Consider the following 23,735-nt stretch of genomic DNA (forward strand, 5'->3'; position numbering starts at 1 on the left):
TTATGAGGATAGTGAGGCTCAGGTTAGGGTGTGTAGAAGAGAGGGAGACTACTTCCCGGTAAAAGTAGGTCTTAGACAGGGATGTGTAATGTCACCATGGTTGTTTAATATATTTATAGATGGGGTTGTAAAGGAAGTAAATGCTAGGGTGTTTGGGAGAGGGGTGGGATTAAATTATGGGGAATCAAATTCAAAATGGGAATTGACACAGTTACTTTTTGCTGATGATACTGTGCTTATGGGAGATTCTAAAGAAAAATTGCAAAGGTTAGTGGATGAGTTTGGGAATGTGTGTAAAGGTAGAAAGTTGAAAGTGAACATAGAAAAGAGTAAGGTGATGAGGGTGTCAAATGATTTAGATAAAGAAAAATTGGATATCAAATTGGGGAGGAGGAGTATGGAAGAAGTGAATGTTTTCAGATACTTGGGAGTTGACGTGTCGGCGGATGGATTTATGAAGGATGAGGTTAATCATAGAATTGATGAGGGAAAAAAGGTGAGTGGTGCGTTGAGGTATATGTGGAGTCAAAAAACGTTATCTATGGAGGCAAAGAAGGGAATGTATGAAAGTATAGTAGTACCAACACTCTTATATGGGTGTGAAGCTTGGGTGGTAAATGCAGCAGCGAGGAGACGGTTGGAGGCAGCGGAGATGTCCTGTTTAAGGGCAATGTGTGGTGTAAATATTATGCAGAAAATTCGGAGTGTGGAAATTAGGAGAAGGTGTGGAGTTAATAAAAGTATTAGTCAGAGGGCAGAAGAGGGGTTGTTGAGGTGGTTTGGTCATTTAGAGAGAATGGATCACAGTAGAATGACATGGAAAGCATATAAATCTATAGGGGAAGGAAGGCGGGGTAGGGGTCGTCCTCGAAAGGGTTGGAGAGAGGGGGTAAAGGAGGTTTTGTGGGTAAGGGGCTTGGACTTCCAGCAAGCGTGCGTGAGCGTGTTAGATAGGAGTGAATGGAGACGAATGGTACTTGGGACCTGACGATCTGTTGGAGTGTGAGCAGGGTAATATTTAGTGAAGGGATTCAGGGAAACCGGTTATTTTCATATAGTCGGACTTGAGTCCTGGAAATGGGAAGTACAATGCCTGCACTTTAAAGGAGGGGTTTGGGATATTGGCAGTTTGGAGGGATATGTTGTGTATCTTTATATGTTTATGCTTCTAGACTGTTGTATTCTGAGCACCTCTGCAAAAACAGTGATAATGTGCGAGTGTGGTGAAAGTGTTGAATGATGATGAAAGTATTTTCTTTTTGGGGATTTTCTTTCTTTTTTGGGTCACCCTGCCTCGGTGGGAGACGGCCGACTTGTTGAAAAAAAAAAAAAAAAAAAAAAAAATAAGGGCAATGTGTGGTGTAAATATTATGCAGAAAATTCGGAGTGTGGAAATTAGGAGAAGGTGTGGAGTTAATAAAAGTATTAGTCAGAGGGCAGAAGAGGGGTTGTTGAGGTGGTTTGGTCATTTAGAGAGAATCGATCAAAGTAGAATGACATGGAAAGCATATAAATCTATAGGGGAAGGAAGGCGGGGTAGGGGTCGTCCTCGAAAGGGTTGGAGAGAGGGGGTAAAGGAGGTTTTGTGGGCAAGGGGCTTGGACTTCCAGCAAGCGTGCGTGAGCGTGTTAGATAGGAGTGAATGGAGACGAATGGTACTTGGGACCTGACGATCTGTTGGAGTGTGAGCAGGGTAATATTTAGTGAAGGGATTCAGGGAAACCGGTTATTTTCATATAGTCGGACTTGAGTCCTGGAAATGGGAAGTACAATGCCTGCACTTTAAAGGAGGGGTTTGGGATATTGGCAGTGTGGAGGGATATGTTGTGTATCTTTATATGTGTATGCTTCTAGACTGTTGTATTCTGAGCACCTCTGCAAAAACAGTGATAATGTGCGAGTGTGGTGAAAGTGTTGAATGATGATGAAAGTATTTTCTTTTTGGGGATTTTCTTTCTTTTTTGGGTCACCCTGCCTCGGTGGGAGACGGCCGACTTGTTGAAAAAAAAAAAAAATAATAATAATATATATATATATATATATAATGTATATATATATATATATATATGTATATATATATATATATAATAGGTAGTAGGTTGGTAGACAGCAACCGCCCAGGGAGGTACTACCGTCCTGCCAAGTGAGTGTAAAACGAAAGCCTGTAATTGTTTTACATGATGGTAGGATTGCTGGTGTCCTTTTTTCTGTCTCATGAACATGCAAGATTTCAGGTACGTCTTGCTACTTCTACTTACACTTAGGTCACACTACACATACATGTACAAGCACATATATACACACCCCTCTGGGTTTTCTTCTATTTTCTTTCTAGTTCTTATTCTTGTTTATTTCCTCTTATCTCCATGGGGAAGTGGAACAGAATTCTTCCTCCGTAAGCCATGCGTGTTGTAAGAGGCAACTAAAATGCCGGGAGCAAGGGGCTAGTAACCTCTTCTCCTGTATATATTACTAAATGTAAAAGGAGAAACTTTCGTTTTTCCTTTTGGGCCACCCCGCCTCGGTGGGATACGGCCGGTGTGTTGAAAGAAAGAATATATATATATATATATATATATATATATATATATATATATATATATAATATATATATATATATTATATATTATATATTGTAGGTAGTAGGTTGGTAGACAGCAACCACCCAGGGAGGTACTACCGTCCTGCCAAGTGAATGTAAAACAAAAGCCTGTAATTGTTTTACATGATGGTAGGATTGCTGATGTCTTTTGTCTGTCTCATAAATATGCAAGATTACAGGTATGTCTTGCTACTTCTACTTACACTTAGGTCACACTACACATACATGTACACGTTTATTTATACACACTCACCTGAGCTTTCTTTGATTTTATCTTAATAGTTCTTGGTCTTAATACTTTTCCTTTTATATCCATGGGGAAATGGAATAAGAATCTTTCCTCCGTAAGCCATGCGTGTTGTAAAAGTCAACTAAAATGCCGAGAACAATGGGCTAGTAACCCCTTTTCCTGTAAAGATTACTAAAAAGAATAAGAAGAAGAAAATTGTCAAAGTGGGAAGTCTGAATGTGCGTGGATGTTGTGCAAATGATAAGAAAGAGATGATTGTGGATGTTATGAATGAGAAGAAGCTGGATGTCCTGGCTTTAAGTGAAACAAAGCTGAAGGGGGTGGGTGAGTTTCAATGGAGAGGAATAAATGGGATTAGGTCAGGGGTTTCAAATAGAGTTAGAGCTAAAGAAGGAGCAGCAATAATGTTGAAGGATAAGCTATGGCAGGAAAAGAGGGACTATAAATGTATTAACTCAAGGATTATGTGGAGTAAAATAAAGATTGGATGTGAAAAGTGGGTTATAGTAAGCGTGTATGCACCTGGAGAAGAGACAAGTGTAGAGGAGAGAGAGAGATTTTGGGAAATGTTGAGTGAATGCGTGGGGAGTTTTGAACCAAGTGTGAGAGTACTTGTGGTTGGGGATTTCAATGCTAAAGTAGGTAAAAATGTTATGGAGGGAGTAATAGGTAAATTTGGGGTGCCAGGGGTAAATGTAAATGGGGAGCCTTTAATTGAGCTATGTGTAGAAAGAGATTTGGTAATAAGTAATACATATTTTATGAAAAAGAGGATAAATAAATATACAAGGTATGATGTAGCACGTAATGAAAGTAGTTTATTAGATTATGTATTGGTGGATAAAAGGTTGATGGGTAGGCTCCAGGATGTACATGTTTATAGAGGGGCAACTGATATATCGGATCATTATTTAGTTGTAGCTACAGTTAGAGTAAGAGGTAGATGGGAAAAGAGGAAGGTGGCAACAACAAGTAAGAGGGAGGTGAAAGTGTATAAACTAAGGGAGGAGGAAGTTCGGGTGAGATATAAGCGACTATTGGCAGAAAGGTGGGCTAGTGCAAAGATGAGTAGTAGGGGGGTTGAAGAGGGTTGGAATAGTTTTAAAAATGCAGTATTAGAATGTGGGGCAGAAGTTTGTGGTTATAGGAGGGTGGGGGCAGGAGGAAAGAGGAGTGATTGGTGGAATGATGAAGTAAAGGGTGTGATAAAAGAGAAAAAGGTAGCTTATGAGAGGTTTTTACAAAGCAGAACTGTTATAAGAAGAGCAGAGTATATGGAGAGTAAAAGAAAGGTAAAGAGAGTGGTGAGAGGAGTGCAAAAGGAGAGCGGATGATAGAGTGGGAGAGGCACTGTCAAGAAATTTTAATGAAAATAAGAAAGAATTTTGGAGTGAGTTAAACAAGTTAAGAAAGCCTAGGGAAAGTATGGATTTGTCAGTTAAAAACAGAGTAGGGGAGTTAGTAGATGGGGAGATAGAGGTATTAGGTAGATGGCGAGAATATTTTGAGGAACTTTTAAATGTTAAGGAAGAAAGAGAGGCAGTAATTTCATGCACTGGTCAGGGAGGTATACCATCTTTTAGGAGTGAAGAAGAGCAGAATGTAAGTGTGGGGGAGGTACGTGAGGCATTACGTAGAATGAAAGGGGGTAAAGCAGCTGGAACTGATGGGATCATGACAGAAATGTTAAAAACAGGGGGGGATATTACCTGGAGAGGATTACCTGGAGAGAGTTCCGGGGGTCAACGCCCCCTCGGCCCGGTCTGTGACCAGGCCTCCTTAGGTCAGTGTCCCAGGATGCGACCCACACCAGTCGACTAACACCCAGATACCCATTTTACTGATGGGGAACATAGACAACAGGTTGAAAGAAACTCTGGCTGGGAATCGAACCCAGGCCCTCGCCGTGTGAAGCGAGAGCATTAACCACCAGGCCACCAGGAGTGGTTGGTACTTTTGTTTAATAAATGTATGAAAGACGGGAAGGTACCTAGGGATTGGTGGAGAGCATGTATAGCCCCTTTATATAAAGAGAAAGGGGACAAAAGAGATTGTAAAAATTATAGAGAAATAAGTTTATTGAGTATACCAGGAAAAGTGTACAGTAGGGTTATAATTGAAAGAATTAGAGGTAAGACAGAATGTAGGATTGCGGATGAGCAAGGAGGTTTCAGAGTGGGTAGGGGATGTGTAGATCAAGTGTTTACATTGAAGCATATATGTGAACAGTATTTAGATAAAGGTAGGGAAGTTTTTATTGCATTTATGGATTTAGAAAAGGCATATGATAGAGTGGATAGAGGAGCAATGTTGCAGATGTTGCAAGTATATGGAATAGGTGGTAAGTTATTAAATGCCGTAAAGAGTTTTTATGAGGATAGCGAGGCTCAGGTTAGGGTGTGTAGAAGAGAGGGAGACTACTTCCCGGTAAAAGTAGGTCTTAGACAGGGATGTGTAATGTCACCATGGTTGTTTAATATATTTATAGATGGGGTTGTGTAGTAGATTGGTAGACAGCAACCGCCCAGGGAGGTACTACCGTCCTGCCAAGCGAGTGTAAAATGGAAGCCTGTAATTGTTTTACACGATGGTAGGATTGCTGGTGTCTTTTTATTCTGTCTCATACACATGCAAGATTTCAGGTACGTCTTGCTACTACTACTTACACTTAGGTCACACTACACATACATGTACAAGCATATATATACACACCCCTTTGGGTTTTCTTCTATTTTCTTTCTAGTTCTTGTTCATTTCCTCTTACCTCCATGGGGAAGTGGAACAGAATTCTTCCTCCGTAAGCCATGCGTGTTGTAAGAGGCAACTAAAATGCCGGGAGCAAGGGGCTAGTAACCCCTTCTCCTGTATATATTACTAAATGTAAAAGGAGAAACTTTCGTTTTTCCTTTTGGGCCACCCCACCTTGGTGGGATACAGCTAGTGTGTTGAAAGAAGAAAGAAGATGGGGTTGTAAAGGAAGTAAATGCTAGGGTGTTCGGGAGAGGGGTGGGATTAAATTTTGGGGAATCAAATTCAAAATGGGAATTGACACAGTTACTTTTTGCTGATGATACTGTGCTTATGGGAGATTCTAAAGAAAAATTGCAAAGGTTAGTGGATGAGTTTGGGAATGTGTGTAAAGGTAGAAAGTTGAAAGTGAACATAGAAAAGAGTAAGGTGATGAGGGTGTCAAATGATTTAGATAAAGAAAAACTGGATATCAAATTGGGGAGGAGGAGTATGGAAGAAGTGAATGTTTTCAGATACTTGGGAGTTGACGTGTCGGCAGATGGATTTATGAAGGATGAGGCTAATCATAGAATTGATGAGGAAAAAAAGGTGAGTGGTGCGTTGAGGTATATGTGGAGTCAAAAAACGTTATCTATGGAGGCAAAGAAGGGAATGTATGAAAGTATAGTAGTACCAACACTTTTATATGGGTGTGAAGCTTGGGTGGTAAATGCAGCAGTGAGGAGACGGTTGGAGGCAGTGGAGATGTCCTGTTTAAGGGCAATGTGTGGTGTAAATATTATGCAGAAAATTCGGAGTGTGGAAATTAGGAAAAGGTGTGGAGTTAATAAAAGTATTAGTCAGAGGGCAGAAGAGGGGTTGTTGAGGTGGTTTGGTCATTTAGAGAGAATCGATCAAAGTAGAATGACATGGAAAGCATATAAATCTATAGGGGAAGGAAGGCGGGGTAGGGGTCGTCCTCGAAAGGGTTGGTAAAGGGGGTAAAGGAGGTTTTGTGGGCAAGGGGCTTGGACTTCCAGCAAGCGTGCGTGAGCGTGTTAGATAGGAGTGAATGGAGACGAATGGTACTTGGGACCTGACGATCTGTTGGAGTGTGAGCAGGGTAATATTTAGTGAAGGGATTCAGGGAAACCGGTTATTTTCATATAGTCGGACTTGAGTCCTGGAAATGGGAAGTACAATGCCTGCACTTTAAAGGAGGGGTTTGGGATATTGGCAGTTTGGAGGGATATGTTGTGTATCTTTATATGTGTATGCTTCTAAACTGTTGTATTCTGAGCACCTCTGCAAAAACAGTGATAATGTGCGAGTGTGGTGAAAGTGTTGAATGATGATGAAAGTATTTTCTTTTTGGGGATTTTCTTTCTTTTTTGGGTCACCCTGCCTCGGTGGGAGACGGCCGACTTGTTGAAAAAAAAAAAAAAAAAAAAAAAATCAGCCGATTCCCACCAAGGCAGGGTGGCCCGAAAAAGAAAAACTTTCATCATCATTCACTCCATCACTGTCTTGCCAGAATGGTGCTTTACACTACAGTTATAAAACTGCAACATTAACACCCCTCCTTTAGTGTAGACACTGTACTTCCCATCTCCAGGACTCAAGTCCGGCCTACTGGTTTCCTTGAATCCCTTCATAAATGTTACTTTGCTCACACTCCAACAGCACATCAAGTATTAAAAACCATTTGTCTCCATTCACACCTATCAAATACGCTCATGCACACTTGCTGGAAGCCCAAGCCCCTCACACACAAAACCTTCTTTACCCCCTCCCTCCAACCCTTCCTAGGCCAACCCCTACCCCGCCTTCCCTCCACTACAGATTTATACACTCTCGAAGTCATTCTGTTTTGTTCCATTCTCTCTACATGTCCGAACCACCTTAACAACCCCTCCTCAGCCCTCTGGATAATAGTTTTGGTAATCCCACACCTTCTCCTAATTTCCGAACTACGAATTCTCTGCATTATATTCACACCACACATTGCCCATTGCCCTTAGACATGACATCTCCACTGCCTCCAGCCTTCTCCTCGTTGCAACATTCATCACCCATGCTTCACACACCCATACAAGAGTGTTGGTACAACTATACTCTCTTACATTCCCCTTTTTGCTTCCACAGACAAAGTTCTTTGTCTCCACAGGTAAGGGCACCACTCGCCCTTTTCCCCTCATCAACTCTGTGATTTACCTCATCCTTCACAGACCCATCTGCTGACACGTCCACTCCTAAATATCTGAATACATTCACCTCCTCCATACTCTCTCTCCCTCCAAACTCATATCCAGTCTTTCGTAACCTAATCTTTTTATCCTCATAACCTTACTCTTTCTTATATTCACTTTTAATTTTCTTTTTTTACATACCCTACCAAATTCATCCACCAACCTCTGCAACTTCTCTTCAGAATCTCCCAAAAGCACAGTGTCATCAGCAAAGAGCAACTGTGACAACTCCCACTTTGTGTTTGATAAATTATCTTTTAACTCCACACCTCTTGCCAACACCCGAGCATTCAGTTCTCTTACAACCCCATCTATAAATATATTGAACGATGTTGACATCACACATCCTTGTGTAAGGCCTACTTTTACTGAGAAATAATCTCCCTCTCTCCTACAAACTCTAACTTGAGCCTCACTATCCTTGTAAAAACTATTTACTGCTTTCAATAACCTACCTCCTATACCATACACCTGCAACATCTGCCACATTGCCCCCCCCCTATCCACCATGTCATATGCCTTTTCTAAATCCATATATGCCACAAAAACCTCTTTACCCTTATCTAAATACTGTTCACCCATATGTTTCACTGTAAACACTTGGTCTACACACCCCCTACCTTTCCTAAAGCCTCCTTGTTCATCTGCTATCCTACTCTGTCTTACTCTTAATTCTCTCAATAAAAACTCTACCATACACTTTACCAGGTATACTCAACAGACTTATTCCCCTATAATTTTGCACTCTCTTTTATCCCCCTTTGCCTTTATACAAAGGAACTATGCATGCTCTCTGCCAATCCCTAGGTACCTTACCCTCTTCCATACATTTATTAAATAATTGCACCAACCACTCCAAAACTATATCGCCTACTGCTTTTAACATTTCTATCTTTATCCCATCAATCCCAGCTGCCTTAATCCCTTTCATTCTACCCACTGCCTCACAAACTTCCCCCACACTCACAACTGGCTCTTCCTCACTCCTACAATTCCTCTAAATATTCCATCTTCCCGATACCTCTAATTCTTCATTTAATAACTCTCCTCTCCTATTTTAAACTGTCAAATCCATTTGTTCCCTAGGCTTCCTCAACTTATTAATCTCACTCCAAAACTTTTTCCTATTTTCAACAAAATTTGTTGATAACATCTCACCCACTTTCTCATTTGCTCTCTTTTTACATTGCTTCACCACTCTCTTAACCTCTCTTTTTCTCTCTATATACTCTTCCCTCCTTGTATCACTTCTACTTTGTAAAAACCTCTCATATGTAATCTAAAGTAATTTAATAAAAGAAAATCCTTTATCATGTAGTGTCATTGCTATAAAAAGGTCATAACCATGCAACTAATGTTTCCCACCAATGTGGGACTTATGCCCACACCACAACCAGGAGATGCACACACTAGGTCACTAAGTGTATATAATAAGAGCCCTAGTGGACCTGAATATCTTGTGATCTGAACTAAATCCCAACAATGTTATGGAATTATTATAATCATGAGGAAGCGCTAAACCAGTAGGATTATACAGCACCTGTTGGGGGAGGAATGGAAGGCATTCAGGCTTAATTCAAGGAACTTGAGCACAGATCCAATTCCCTAGATCAAGAGCCCCTCCCCAGCATCAAGGAACCTCCCTTGAGGGGCAATGTTATGGAAAGATCATCAAAAACCTGCAATCCATGTTCTGCCTTAATCCGTCACCACTTGTAGCTACCTTTACCTTTGATGAGTTCTGAGAGTTTTTCTACTCCCAGAGCCCTACCATAGGCCAGGCTTGTCTGGTGCCTGCCTGGTTAATCAGGATGTTGCTGTTGGTGGTCTTCTAATCTAATGTCATTTCATTATACTCAAACACTGCTAGGGGGCAAATATTTGATTAGAGAAAGGGAAAAGTAACTTCAATTCCTCAGATCAAGAGACCTTCACCAGAAGCAAGGTCCTCTCCCCCCCACCTTTCTTGAAGGGATCAATAACCCAAGAAAAAAAAAGAGACTTAGAAGAATATACAGTGGACCCCCGCCTAACGATCAGCTCCCAACTCGACCAATTATGTAAGTGTATTTTTGTAAGTGCTTTTGTAGGTGTATTTTTGGGGGTCTGAAACGGACTGATCTAATTCACAATATTTCTTATGGGAACAAATTCGGTCTATAACGGCACCCAAACAGACTTCTGGATTGAAATAATATCGTTAAGCGGGGGTCCACTGTATAATGTTTTAAATACCTGAATTCTGGATGTGTCTGGTGAATTAGACAGTCAACAAAGGTGCTCTTGCCATGATGAAGATGACCCACAAGTGATATATTTCGAACCAGGTTTGGATTGTCCATCAGATCGGCAAGAAACTCTAGGTTGTAGCAAGTGACGGGTAAGTCCTTCTCTACATGACTGAACTTTTTAATCTTTACTGGCTGCAACAAAAAATATATATATACAGTACAGTGCTTCAATAAAACAAAATAAATAAAAAACAAATGCACACACAAAAACAAGGCTTGGTAGAGGTGGTACTGCAGTAATATTGTCTGCACAGAAGAGGTGACCATCTTGGTCAAGGTGAAGGTGTTACAGTAAGGTCATCAACAGAAAAGAAAGGGGGGGGGGTTCACAACTGATGGAACAAATTATACCACATTTAGTGAAGAACTCATCGTTTTCATCTGCAATAAAGACGGAACCCTCAGCAACTAACATTAAAATCAGTAAAGTAATACCACCTTCGTCATGAATGCTCTTCAAAGGGTGTCTTGATGCTGCTGAAAGGCTCTTGATATAAGGGACTGGAGCTAACCTCCCCTTCCTTAGATCAAACCGAGGAATAATAATAATAATAATAATAATAATAATAACCCAAAAAGCATACTTGATCAAGTCTTTCAGCTGAACCCGGAGTTCAACTTTTCCTACAGAACTTTATTATCACCAATTATACAGTGGACCCCCGCTTTACGATCACCTCCCAATGCGACCAATTACGTAAGTGTATTTATATCAGTGCATTTGTACGTGTATGTTTGGGGGTCTGAAATGGACTAATCTAATTCACAATATTCCTCATGGGAACAAATTCGTTCAGTACTGGCACCTGAACATACTTCTGGAATGAAATAATATCGTACACCAGGGGTCCAATTAGTCTAACAAAACTGAGGCCTATACAGCAATCCCCTGAGATACAAGATCAATTAGTCTAACAAAATTGAGGCCTATGTCATAAGAGGCATGTCATAAGAGGCGACTAAAATGCCGGGAGCAAGGGGCTAGTAACCCCTTCTCCTGTATACATTACTAAAGTTAAAAAGGAAAACTTTTGTTATTGTTTTTAACTTCAGAAGAAAAATATCAAAATCTAATGCAAATATAATACAGTAACTCCTTAACTAACACATTAGGGACCTTCTGTATTGTTCATAATAATAATATATACAATAATGATATAATAATGAAATACACAATACAGAAGATTCTCAATGTTTTTGTAAGTCCAGGACTTACTGTAATATTAAATTCATTTTCATATAATATTATAACTCATCATGTCACAAGAAAATAACCTGAATGATGGGCTGCGTCAGAGGTTGAGCATCTTCCTCCTGTACGATGGTCTCAACCTCAGGACCATAAACATCGGCAGCACTGGGGTAATATTGCTTGTCTTCATGCAGCACCACCGCCTGAGCTGAGACTTCCTCTTCCTCTCCTCCTGCACCATCATCGTCATCAAAACCGTTCACGTCCTGGTCCTGGTCTGCATAATCCTCATCGTCATCCTCCTCCTCCTCATCTGAGTCAAGTTCTGGCCCAATGTAGTTGCCAAACTCATCATAGAGATCAACATCCATTGCCTGGGGAAGAAATGATGAATAGTTATAAAGAAACATGGTAGTAACTGACTGTTGCTGTAAGATGATAAAAGGAGTTACACTGAACATGAAATAAGACAGTCCTCAACGATGCACCGACTTTAATGGGTTATACTGGGTGGCTAACCCTCCCCTGGGTTAAATTATTATTATAATCATGGGGGAGCACTAAACCCGTACAATTATGCAGTGCCTGGGGGAGGAGGATGGAAGACATTCAGGCTCAATTCAGGAAACCTGAGCAGATCCAATTCCCTAGATCAAGACCCCCTTGCCAGTGACAAGGAACCTCCCTTGAGGGATTCCCTGGGTTAAAATTCCCAATAAAATCTTATCTAAAGTACCCAGGATAACCCAAAAAAAGTCAGTGACTAAATTCCATTGTGGTCCTTATAATATCTTACTATTTGAAGTCTAGCAGTAATATACAGTAGAAATTAATCATGATTGTAACCTTAACCCTTAAACGGTCCAAACAGATCGACGTTCAAATTCGTATTGCTACAAAAGTAGACCTACTTTTTTTTACATATTTTCAAATACAGTGGACCCCCGCATAGCGACCTTAATCCGTGCAAGAGGGCTGGTTGTTATGCGAAATGTTCAGTATGCGAATGAATTTTCCCCATAAGAAATAATGGAAATCAAATTAATCCGTGCAAGACACCCAAAAGTATGAAAAAAAATTTTTTACCACATGAAATATACATTTTCCTACACACAAAGAGAAGGATACATGCACAATAGTAGAGTAGTACATGCACAATATATATTGAGCATGTACTACTCTACTAAATGAAGAATAAATGACACTTACCTTTATTGAAGATACAGCAATGACTGATGAGACACTGTGTCCTGGGAGTGCCTTTTCCTCCTGAGTACTGTAGGTCCTGTTTGGCATTTTCTTCCAGAACAGGCCTTATCACACTGTGTATGCCACTACGATTCTTAAATCTCTCAAACCAACCTTTGCTGGCTTTAAATTCACCAATATGAGCACTAATTCCAGGCATTTTTCCCTGTTCACCTGGGTGTTAGTCGACTGGTGTGGGTTGCATCCTGGGAGACAAGATTAAGGACCCCAATGGAAATAAGTTAGACAGTCTTCGATGACACTGACTTTTTTGGGTTATCCTGGGTGGCAAATCCTCTGGGGTTAATTGTTTCTTGGTATTCTCAATAAGCCACACCAACAATGGTGCTACAGCAGCAGCAGCAGCTGACGGTGGTACAGCAGCAACAGACGATGCTACAGCAGCAACAGACGATGCTACAGCAGCAGCAGACGATGCTACAGCAGCAGCAGACGATGCTACAGCAGCAACAGACGATGCTACAGTAGCAGCAGACGATGCTACAGCAGCAGCAGACGATGCTACAGCAGCAGCAGACGATGCTACAGCAGCAGCAGACGATGCTACAGCAGCAGCAGACGATGCTACAGCAGCAGCAGACGATGCTACAGCAGCAGCAGACGATGCTACAGCAGCAGCAGACGATGCTACAGCAGCAACAGACGATGCTACAGCAGCAGCAGACGATGCTACAGCAGCAGCAGACGATGCTACAGCAGCAGCAGACGATGCTACAGCAGCAGCAGACGGTACTACAGCAGCAGCAGCAGCTGACGGTGGTACAACAGCAGCAGCAGCTGACAGTGCAGCAGCAGCTGACAGTGCAGCAGCAGCTGACGGTGGTACAGCAGCAGCAGCAGCTGTACCACCAATAGTAGCGATGGTTGATTGGAGTTTATTGTACAACCTGGTCAGCTCGGAGACGCGCACTCCACTTTCATACTTATCAATGATCTTTTTCTTCATCTCTATAGTAATTCTCACCCTTATTGCTGTAGGGTTGGCACTAGAAGCTTTCTTGGGGCCCATGGTCACTTATTTTCCAGAAAAAATCACCAAAAAACACTGTAATAATACGAAATGTTCCGATTGTATGCTTGGATGTTACCGCGGAGGCTGGCTGGTAAACAATGCCACTGGCGGAACATGTGAGCGTGGCTCAGGTCGCACATTGGACGCGTCTCAGACGAAGGGCGGTGAGCGGGTTTTTGGGCGGTATGCGAGGCAAAATTTTTGCGATCAAAGCGTCCGGTATGCGGATTGTACGGTATGCGGATTGTACGGTATGCGATGCGTACGGTATGCGGGGGTCCACTGTATAACAAAAAAAAAATGTAGATAAAAGTTTTTTTTACACGTTTTCAAATGTAAAACAAAAAAGATCTACATTTTTTTACATACTTTCAGATGTTGAAAAAACGTATATATACGTTTGGACCATTTAAGGGTTAAAAATTAAAACAGGTAAGTAACTCTTCACTGAAGTCATACTTCAATGAAAATAAAGGAGCACAATGAAAATAAAGGAGCACAATGAAAATAAAGGAGCACAATGAAAATAAATCACTTCGACTGATTTTTTGGGGTTATCTTAGATAATTTACACATATGCTATGGACGATAACTTACGTAACTGTATTTACGTTTACCTGTACATGAATAGTGGCATGGTGGCTGAAGCTGTTGCTTCACAAGGCAAGGGTCCAAGTTCGGTTCCCAGCGAGGGTGGAAACACTAGACATGTTTCTTTACACCGGCTGTCTATGTTCACCCATCAGTAAAATGGGTACTGGTGTGGGTCACATCCTGGGTGTCAGTGGACTGGTGTGGGTCACATCCTGGGTGTTAGTGGACTGGTGTGGGTCACATCCTGGGTGTTAGTGGACTGGTGTGGGTCACATCCTGGGTGTTAGTGGACTGGTGTGGGTCACATCCTGGGTGTTAGTGGACTGGTGTGGGTCACATCCTGGGTGTTAGTGGACTGGTGTGGGTCACATCCTGGGTGTTAGTGGACTGGTGTGGGTCACATCCTGGGTGTTAGTGGACTGGTGTGGATCACATCCTGGGTGTTATTGGACTGGTGTGGGTTGCATCCTGGGTGTTAGTGGACTGGTGTGGGTCACATCCTGGGTGTTAGTGGACTGGTGTGGGTCACATCCTGAGTGTTAGTGGACTGGTGTGGGTCACATCCTGGGTGTTAGTGGACTGGTGTGGGTCACATCCTGGGTGTTAGTGGACTGGTGTGGGTCACATCCTGGGTGTTAGTGGACTGGTGTGGGTCGCATCCTGGGTGTTAGTGGACTGGTGTGGGTCGCATCCTGGGACAAAACTGACATAATTTGCCCATAATGCTCAACATAACAAGGTACTTTCTATATAGTAGTATGTCACTGATGTCAGCTATTGTCTGTATACCTTGTACATGTACTGGTATACCTTGTACATGTACTGGTATACCTTGTACATGTACTTGTATACCTTGTACATGTACTTGTATACCTTGTACATGTACTGGTATACCTTGTACATGTACTTGTATACCTTGTACATGTACTTGTATACCTTGTACATGTACTTGTATACCTTGTACATGTACTTGTATACCTTGTACATGTACTTGTATACCTTGTACATGTACTTGTATACCTTGTACATGTACTTGTATACCTTGTACATGTACTTGTATACCTTGTACATGTACTGGTATACCTTGTACATGTACTTGTATACCTTGTACATGTACTTGTATACCTTGTACATGTACTTGTATACCTTGTACATGTACTGGTATACCTTGTACATGTACTTGTATACCTTGTACATGTACTGGTATACCTTGTACATGTACTGGTATACCTTGTACATGTACTGGTATTAAATATTATTAAGAGCCCTCTCACCGGCATCAAGGACCTCGAGGATCATCACAGCATCACCATCAAGGGAACACAGCTAAATAATTATACAAACAGGTCACTCAATAGAAAAATAAGTCATTTTGACATTTTTTTTTTGGTTATTCTGGGTAAATTACACATACATTATTATGGAAAAATAATTACACCGAAAAAAGTGAAATTCCAAAATTTCTAGCGATTCCTCACGTTTTTTTCACTGTGGCTGTTTTGTATATTATAATATTACCTGTTTAATAAGAACATAAGAACATAGGAAAATAGGCACATAGAAAATGTTAAATACATGATAATTGTGATAAATGGTTTTGAAAACCTTCAAGTTGAAGACTGAGACACGTATGCAACATATTAAAATCTTTATTAAGGAAACATTACGCCACACAGCGGCTTCATCAGTCCAATACAAAGTAGAAATAGGTCAAGAGAGATGAAGTTTGAGGTAATCAGTCCCTCAGCCTGACAGAGGGACTGATTACCTCAAACTCCTGATCTTCAAACATTCCTCTTCACAGGACTGATGAAGTCACTATGTGGCGAAACGTTTCCTTAATAAAGACATCCACATATTACATAAGTGTCTCAATCTATAATTATAGTTACGTTTTAAACTTACCAACATAACAGTGACTAGCGTGGGGACCAACCCTCATATTTTACCTCAAATTTACCTAATATGATGCAAAAAATAAGTTCCTAGTTAAGAGACTAGTTAATGGGTGTGTCACACTAGCTATGCTACTAGCACAGGCAACCTACATACAATAATTTCAGAGTAAATAAGTCAAAAATACCTGTTGAAAAATGTGACAACTCTCCCCCAGCCAGTTTATTTTGGTCGCTTAGTTACACAAACTGATGATGACACAGTCCAGCATAACACCTTTTGTAAATAACTAAGTAACTATTCAATTCAATTCAATTCAAAGTTTATTCTCTATAAGGATTACAATGCTGAGTTTACAGAAATTTGGTTATTGTTTGGTTTACATGTAGTAAAATTGTGATTACAGAGTGTACCACTAGAACGCTTAGCATGGCTAGGCATTTCGGGCATACTTAGTTTTATTCTTAATTCTTAATTTATTCTTAATCTTAATTGTAAGTAAGTAACTAAGTAAGTAACTAAGTAAGTTTATTCAGGTATACACAAATACAGTTACATAGATTATCATACATAGCAACATATGTGTAAAGTATCTGAGATAACTCAAAAAAGTCAGTGATTTATTTCCACTGGGGTCCTAAGTAAGTAAGTAACTAAGTAACTAAGTAAGTTTATTCAGGTATACACAAATACAGTTACATAGATTATCATACATAGCAACATTCAAGTATACACAAATACAGTTACATAGGTTATCATACATAGCAACATATGTGTAAAGTATCTGAGATAACTCAAAAAAGTCAGAGTGATTTATTTCCACTGGGGTCCTAAGTAAGTAAGTAAGTAACTAAGTAAGTATGTATGTAAGTAAGTTTATTCAGGTATACATAAATACAGTTATTATCATACATAGCAAAATATGTGTAGAGAACCTGGGATAATCCAAAAAAAAGTCAGTCAGAGTGACTTATTTCCACTGGGATCCTTTAAGTAATTAAGTCAGAAAGAATGAAAGTAATTATGTACGTAAATAATCAAGTTTGTTCAGGTACAGGTACACATAAGTATGGTCACATAAATTATCATATATAGTAACATGTGCGTAAATTACCTACTAGGATAACCCAAAAAAGTCCAAAGTGACTTATTTCCATTGTGTTCCTTAAGTTAATAACTCAAGACTATATGCCACTAACATACCCAGACATTTCTGCCTTAAATACCTATGTATGCTACTGACTTTCCTTGTACTTCATTTTTCGTAATATGTAAACTACACATTGTATACTTTGGAAAGAAATACAAATTTTGAAATGTGAATTTTGATCTACATAATATATATACTACTTCATGGGTGTCCCAAATACCCGCGTACCATCAAAATTGTTACAAATAATGTGTGATTTATTTTTTAGTTTTCCTGGGCAATTTATACATATGTTACTATGTATGCTTACTGTACTTAAGTGTACCTGTACCTAAACAAACTTATTTTACGTTTTTTACAAATGTTGTGAGGGCATACCATTGTTATGGAAGTTATTAGATTCCCGTGGCCTGGTGGCTAAAGCTCTCGCTTCACACGCTGAAGTCCGGGTTCGATTCCCAGCGAGGATAGAAACGTTGGGCGTGTTTCCTTACACCGGTTTGTCTATGTTTTTTTTTTATATTTTATTTTAAATACACATTACAATAAATAAATAAAAGCATACAGAGTCAGATAATACAAAAACAATTATATCCTCATAAACAAAACACACTGCTCGTGTTACACTGCCATGAGAAAATTTCCTCTTCACATGACTCAGTACAACCACAACACGCGGGTGAAAAACATTTGTGGTCACAGAGGTGCCTGTGCTAACCTTCCTATGGTGTAGAAATATACCTAGTTGGATGAATCTTATTGTGGCTAGCTGGTCTAGTGGCTAACGCGACGGGCTGGAGTTTTGAGACTCTATGACCGCGGGTTCAATCCCGGCCCGGGGTATGGTTTATTTGCAATCGTGTCATTACCATTTCTTAAGTCATTACACAATATTGTACCTGACATCAATCACATCATTTTAACTTACAAATATGTCACTTAGTACACTGTACACACCTCATAGATGTAAAATGTCTTTATACAAACACTAAGGAAAACTGTGCAAGCAATACTAATTAAAAATAATTCTCAATTATCCCTTGCTATCAGTAATATACACATTAATTAAGTACTTGTAATAAAATATGTTGGAGAAGTACACCCACAACCCCCCGTCACCCACAACCCCCCGTCACCCACAACCCCCACCCACAACCCCCACGTCACCCACAACCCCCACCCACAACCCCCACGTCACCCACAACCCCCACCCACAACCCCCACGTCACCCACAACCCCCACGTCACCCACAACCCCCACCCACAACCCCCACGTCACCCACAACCCCCACCCACAACCCCCACGTCACCCACAACCCCCCTGTCACCCACAACCCCCACCTACAACCCCCACGTCACCCACAACCCCCCGTCACCCACAACCCCCACCCACAACCCCCACGTCACCCACAACCCCTACCCGTCACCCACAACCCCCCCGTCACCCACAACCCCCACGTCACCCACAACCCCTACCCGTCACCCACAACCCCCCCGTCACCCACAACCCCCCCGTCACCCACAACCCCCCCGTCACCCACAACCCCCCCGTCACCCACAACCCCCCGTCACCCACAACCCCCCTGTCACCCACAACCCCCCCGTCACCCACAACCCCCCGTCACCCACAACCCCCCCGTCACCCACAACCCCCCGTCACCCACAACCCCCCTGTCACCCACAACCCCCCCGTCACCCACAACCCCCCCGTCACCCACAACCCCCCCCCCGTCACCCCAGATCATACCATTGTTCACTAAACACAGAAACTAATAACCAACATGATTTAAATCTTGAACACAGTATCTTGTTGACAATAAAATTCCTCTTTAGTATAAGAATCATAAATTATACAAACATGACAAATAATATTTAGAAAAAAGAACATAAGATTGAACTTAGTATTACGACTAAAATCATTTATATAATTATGATTGCCGCCATCCATGAGACGTTTACACATGATACAGTCACGGACTCACATATTCTCATATGTACAAAAATTGATACATAATATTACATGACTTATGAAAATTTATATTCACAGGAATTATATCAGTGTCATACATGCCCATTAACTTACATAAGATTATAAAAATACCGAATCAATTTATTAAGCCTCGTCGCATCCCCATGAGACGCATGTAATTCATCCCCCCCCCCTTATGCAGAGACCAGTCCACCCAGCCATTACAACACAATCGCTCAACTCTCTCACAGTCATACCTCTATACGATGCCGGAAAATCTATAGCCCATCTACGTCCATACACTACCTCATTTATACACTTTGTTTTATAAAAATGTCCTGCTAAAGTCCTTGTTCGTTCCTCCCCCCCCACCTCCCCCACCTCCCTCATCGCCCACGATATATAGATATAATCTGCCACTAAATACATGACGGCCCTCCTCACACTATCTCCCACTCCCTCTATATCCAAACTCAGTGCCCTTAGTACTACTAAACCACTCCCACCCACCATACCCAAGACTCTACGAAACCATAGACGTGCCCTCTCGATATGCTCACAGAAATACACCACATGCTAGGCTGTTTCCCCCCCCCCCCCCACAAAACACAACATTGAGACTGCAAAATTCCCATCTGATACAGTCGTACTTTAGTTGGCAAAATCCCATGTAAAAACCTATACATGGTTTCCCTCACCCTTGACTTCATCTGTAACTTACTGAAGTCTCCCCAGATTCGTGTCCAATTATATAATGGAAAAACAGTCTCCCCTTCCAACACCTGTTGACACCTTACCAACCTCCCCAAAACACGCCGTTACATTTCCCGGATTTCTTACTTGTAATAAGTATGTCAACATACTCATACACTCCCCTAAGTCCCTACCCCCCCCCCCCACCACCGCCTCACATCTTCCATCACATCCCTCACTCTGACACCACGTTCCCCACCCAATCTCAGATAACAATGCTTCACGTACATGTTCTTCAGTCTGCTACCCAAAGGAATTAAACCTAAACCCACCTTCGTCAGCGGTGTCAGTACAACCGTCTGTCTCAGCCAATGACAACCATATCCCCATATAAAATTCAGTACTTTCCTTTGCACTTGCCGCACGTCTTTCGCCATCAAGGGTACACCACAGCCACGTGCCACAATTTAGGATAAATGAGTGTATTAACTACAGGTTAGGTTAGGTTAAGGTTCGTCAGGAAACAGGACAAATGTTTCCTGACGCGGGTCTTAGTCAGATGATGACCCGCCTTTGGAGCTTTTGGTCATCTGACCGAGGCCTTCCGCTGGCTTACCGGTCCACCCCTTTAAAAATCATGGTCATTTATAACCATTGTTTTTTTATATTAACTACAATGACTCCAAAGAGTTTAATGTACGTCAGATGGTGTAAATAAAGTTGGGCAACAGTGGTGTTATAGGTTTTGTGGTTAGGTGCGTGCTAGGCACAGTCTTTATGTGTTACTTATGTCATGGTTATATTTTATGTTGTATTGTACTGTTGCCAATAGCACTATGTTATGTCCATATAAGCTGTATAGAGCTTGAATGTTATATTTGAAGCTGTGTTATTGTTTTTTAACGTTTGGAATTGCATGCTTAAATGTGTAGAAGCTTACATGTGTTGGATTTTTGAGACTAAGTTTATACCTATGTCTTTGTAGTAATTTTGTATGTCTTTGTGACTTTTCTATATCACCATTGTTGTGTGATACATATTGTTATGTTACTGAACCATTAGGACAATTACATAAATTAATGTTTTGATCATTGCTGTGTGACATTAGATTAGGTAACATCCATTGTTTATAGTGTGTTAGGTTGTAAATAGTGGGGAGGTTGGATAACCACGGGGGGGGGGAGGTAATATGTCTGTGTAATATGTTCAGTGGAATGAATTGAATGGTCTGTAGTCGATTATTAAGTATCATTTCGAGGGAGGTGTATATAAAAGTGTTGTTCATATTGTGTAATTCTGTTGGGTAGCTCCAACAGGTTTGGGTTAAGTAATAGGATGAGGGAACAGAGGGAAGGGTGTTGTACCCACACGGAGTTTTTTTTTTTTTTTTTTTTTTTTTTTTACACAGGGTTTGACAAGGTTAAGGATCCCTAGCTTTATTGACAGCTATATTACAGGTTAAGGATTCATAACTTTATTGGCAAGCTAAGAGCTGTTACCTACATCAGCTCATTTGAAAGCATTTTTATTGTTATGAGACATACAAGTAGGGAACAGGATGAAGTTGGAGCCATCTGTGGGCCAGCATTTTCATTTGATCAACTGACTTTATCTCGTTGACATCATTATGCTGTACGAATGTGTTCCATACTCGAGTCATCCTGGGTATGTATGATCTCAGATGGAGTGATGTTCTGGAGAAGGTTACAGCCAGAGTGAAGTTGCTGCTTTCTGCCCGTCTTGTGGCATAAAAGCTTGTTTCACGCTGTCCTCGAAGTGGATCCAAGTGTGGAACTTTTACAATATTGGCCTTGTACATAACAGTAAGGTCACCCACATCCCTCCTGTGTTGAAGGCTCTGCTGAAATGACAGATCTATCCAGAATTGGTCCAGGAGAGAGATGAGACGTCTTGCTCTGTTCTCTACTCTGTCAAGCAGTCGCAGATGAGAGGGGGGGGGAGGCAAACCAAGAAAGTGGAGCATACTCAAGGTGTGAGCGTACTTGTGCCTCGTACAGGATCTTGCAACCCCTAAGTAAGTGTGGTGTGTAATGTTAGATGTAGGTAGGATTGTGTAAATTTTATAGCCCTACATCAGTTTTATATATATATTTTTGTAAATAAAATAAAAAAAAAAACAACAATGACTCTCTGTTGTATAGTCAAACCACTCGTTCTTATTCCCCCTACCCTTTTAGAATTTGCCTCTCTAGCCCCCTGCGCTGCCCCTCTGTACAATACTCCACAAATTTTTATCTGCTCTACGACCTGCCATCCATACTTATTTCCCAGTTCCCCTGCCACCCATGATCCAACCTCAAGTAATTTCGACTTTTCACTATTAACACTCATACCTGTTGCTCCACTAAATATTTCAACAATTCTGCTTACATTCTTTAACCCCTCCTCTCCCCCCCACTAAGACCGTTGTGTCATCCACATAACCAACTATACCCGTAACACCCCTAAGTCTTACCCCCCCCTCACTTACTCCTACATTAATCAACCTATATAATGGGTCTTGCAGACATGCAAATAGGATCTGAGACATGGGACATCCCTGCCTCAGCCTCCTACCCATACTAACCATCTTCACCACCCTTCCATTTATTTGCACTCGTATTTCTGCACCTCTATATAAAGTTTCCGCCCACTGCACAGTTTCCTAACCAAAACCCATCCTCCTCATAATCATCCATTATGTCTCTCTCTCTCTACACAATCATAAGCCGCCTTCCAATCCAAAGCAAGAACACCTCCGTCCATCCTACCCTCCTCTATATAACCTTTTATCCTCCCATGCCCACTAAACATTGTTCTCCCTGGCACACCCATCTGTCCCTCATCTATAACCTTCCCAATTACTTTACGCAATCTATTACCTAACACCCTGGCAAACAATTTATAATCCCCACACATTAATGATAAACCTCTATAATCTAGGATGCTATTCTGTACTTCCCCCTTTGGAACCATAACTACTACACCTGTCCTTCGTGTTAGACTCATGCTTCCCTTATCCTTCATCACATTCACCAACTGCACCAAGAATTCCTTCATGACATCCCAGTTGCTCAAATAAAATTCATTTGGGATTCCATCTATCCCAGGTGCTTTCCCGACACTCATCCCTTTTAAAGCCGTCCACACTTCCTCTTCATCTATAGGCCCCTCTACCATCGCTCTATCTGCTGACTCTAGGTTTATCTGTATCCCCTTCTCTAAAATCTTCAGATCAACTATCTTCCTGTTTCCCCCTCTCATATATATCTCAAACCACTTATCAGCATAACCACTCATACTTTCCATAGTTACTAACCTCTGTCCCACCGTATACCCTCCCACATCCGTATGTACGTCCAACTTCATCATAGTCATTATCCTCTGTCGTTTCTTTAATTGCCGCAATACATTGACGATTAAAGAATTGGAATTGTATAATAAGGAGATTTGATGTGACGCCAGAGGGGGCGGGATATTTCTCAAACGTGTTGAGAGATTTGTGTAGAGATAATGGGGTACGAGATGCATTTTGGGGTGGAATAGGTGAAGTGCAACATATGTATGTAAGGAGGGATTATGCAGCTAGATTAGATAGGATCTATATAACGCAAGGGGTTTCAGTAGAGACTTTTAACACCATAGAAGCAATTTATTCAGATCACAGGGCAGTGGTGGTGGGAGTGGCATGGGTTTGGAAGCTACTGGAAATTAAACACGCGACTCCTTGAGGATGAGGAAGTGGAGGGGGCTGTTTGCTTCGTTGTGGAGGGAGCTAAGTGAGGAGGCAAAAAGGGTTGATAATGTGGTGCGTTGGTGGGACAGTGTGGCCAAGGAGA

The 23,735-nt window shown here is 41.3% G+C and overlaps 1 protein-coding gene across 2 annotated transcripts in view; it reads right to left on the reverse strand.

Annotated features, from left to right (window-relative positions):
* The window catches only part of LOC128697169 (116 kDa U5 small nuclear ribonucleoprotein component), a 35,704-nt gene extending 19,319 nt beyond the window's left edge, over positions 1–16,385 (reverse strand). For both annotated transcript variants that reach the window (XM_053788689.2, XM_053788688.2), the window contains exons 1-3: positions 16,273–16,385; positions 11,398–11,688; positions 10,067–10,254 (exon numbers count right to left, since the gene is read on the reverse strand). In XM_053788689.2, coding sequence (XP_053644664.2) covers positions 10,067–10,254; positions 11,398–11,685 — 476 coding nt within the window. In that variant the 5' untranslated portion in view covers positions 11,686–11,688; positions 16,273–16,385. The remainder of the gene's footprint in view (positions 1–10,066; positions 10,255–11,397; positions 11,689–16,272) is intronic.
* Positions 16,386–23,735: the final 7,350 nt, after the last annotated feature.

Source organism: Cherax quadricarinatus, chromosome 89 (genome assembly GCF_038502225.1).
Source record: "Cherax quadricarinatus isolate ZL_2023a chromosome 89, ASM3850222v1, whole genome shotgun sequence".
In the NCBI taxonomy this organism is placed as follows: Eukaryota; Metazoa; Arthropoda; class Malacostraca; order Decapoda; family Parastacidae; genus Cherax; species Cherax quadricarinatus.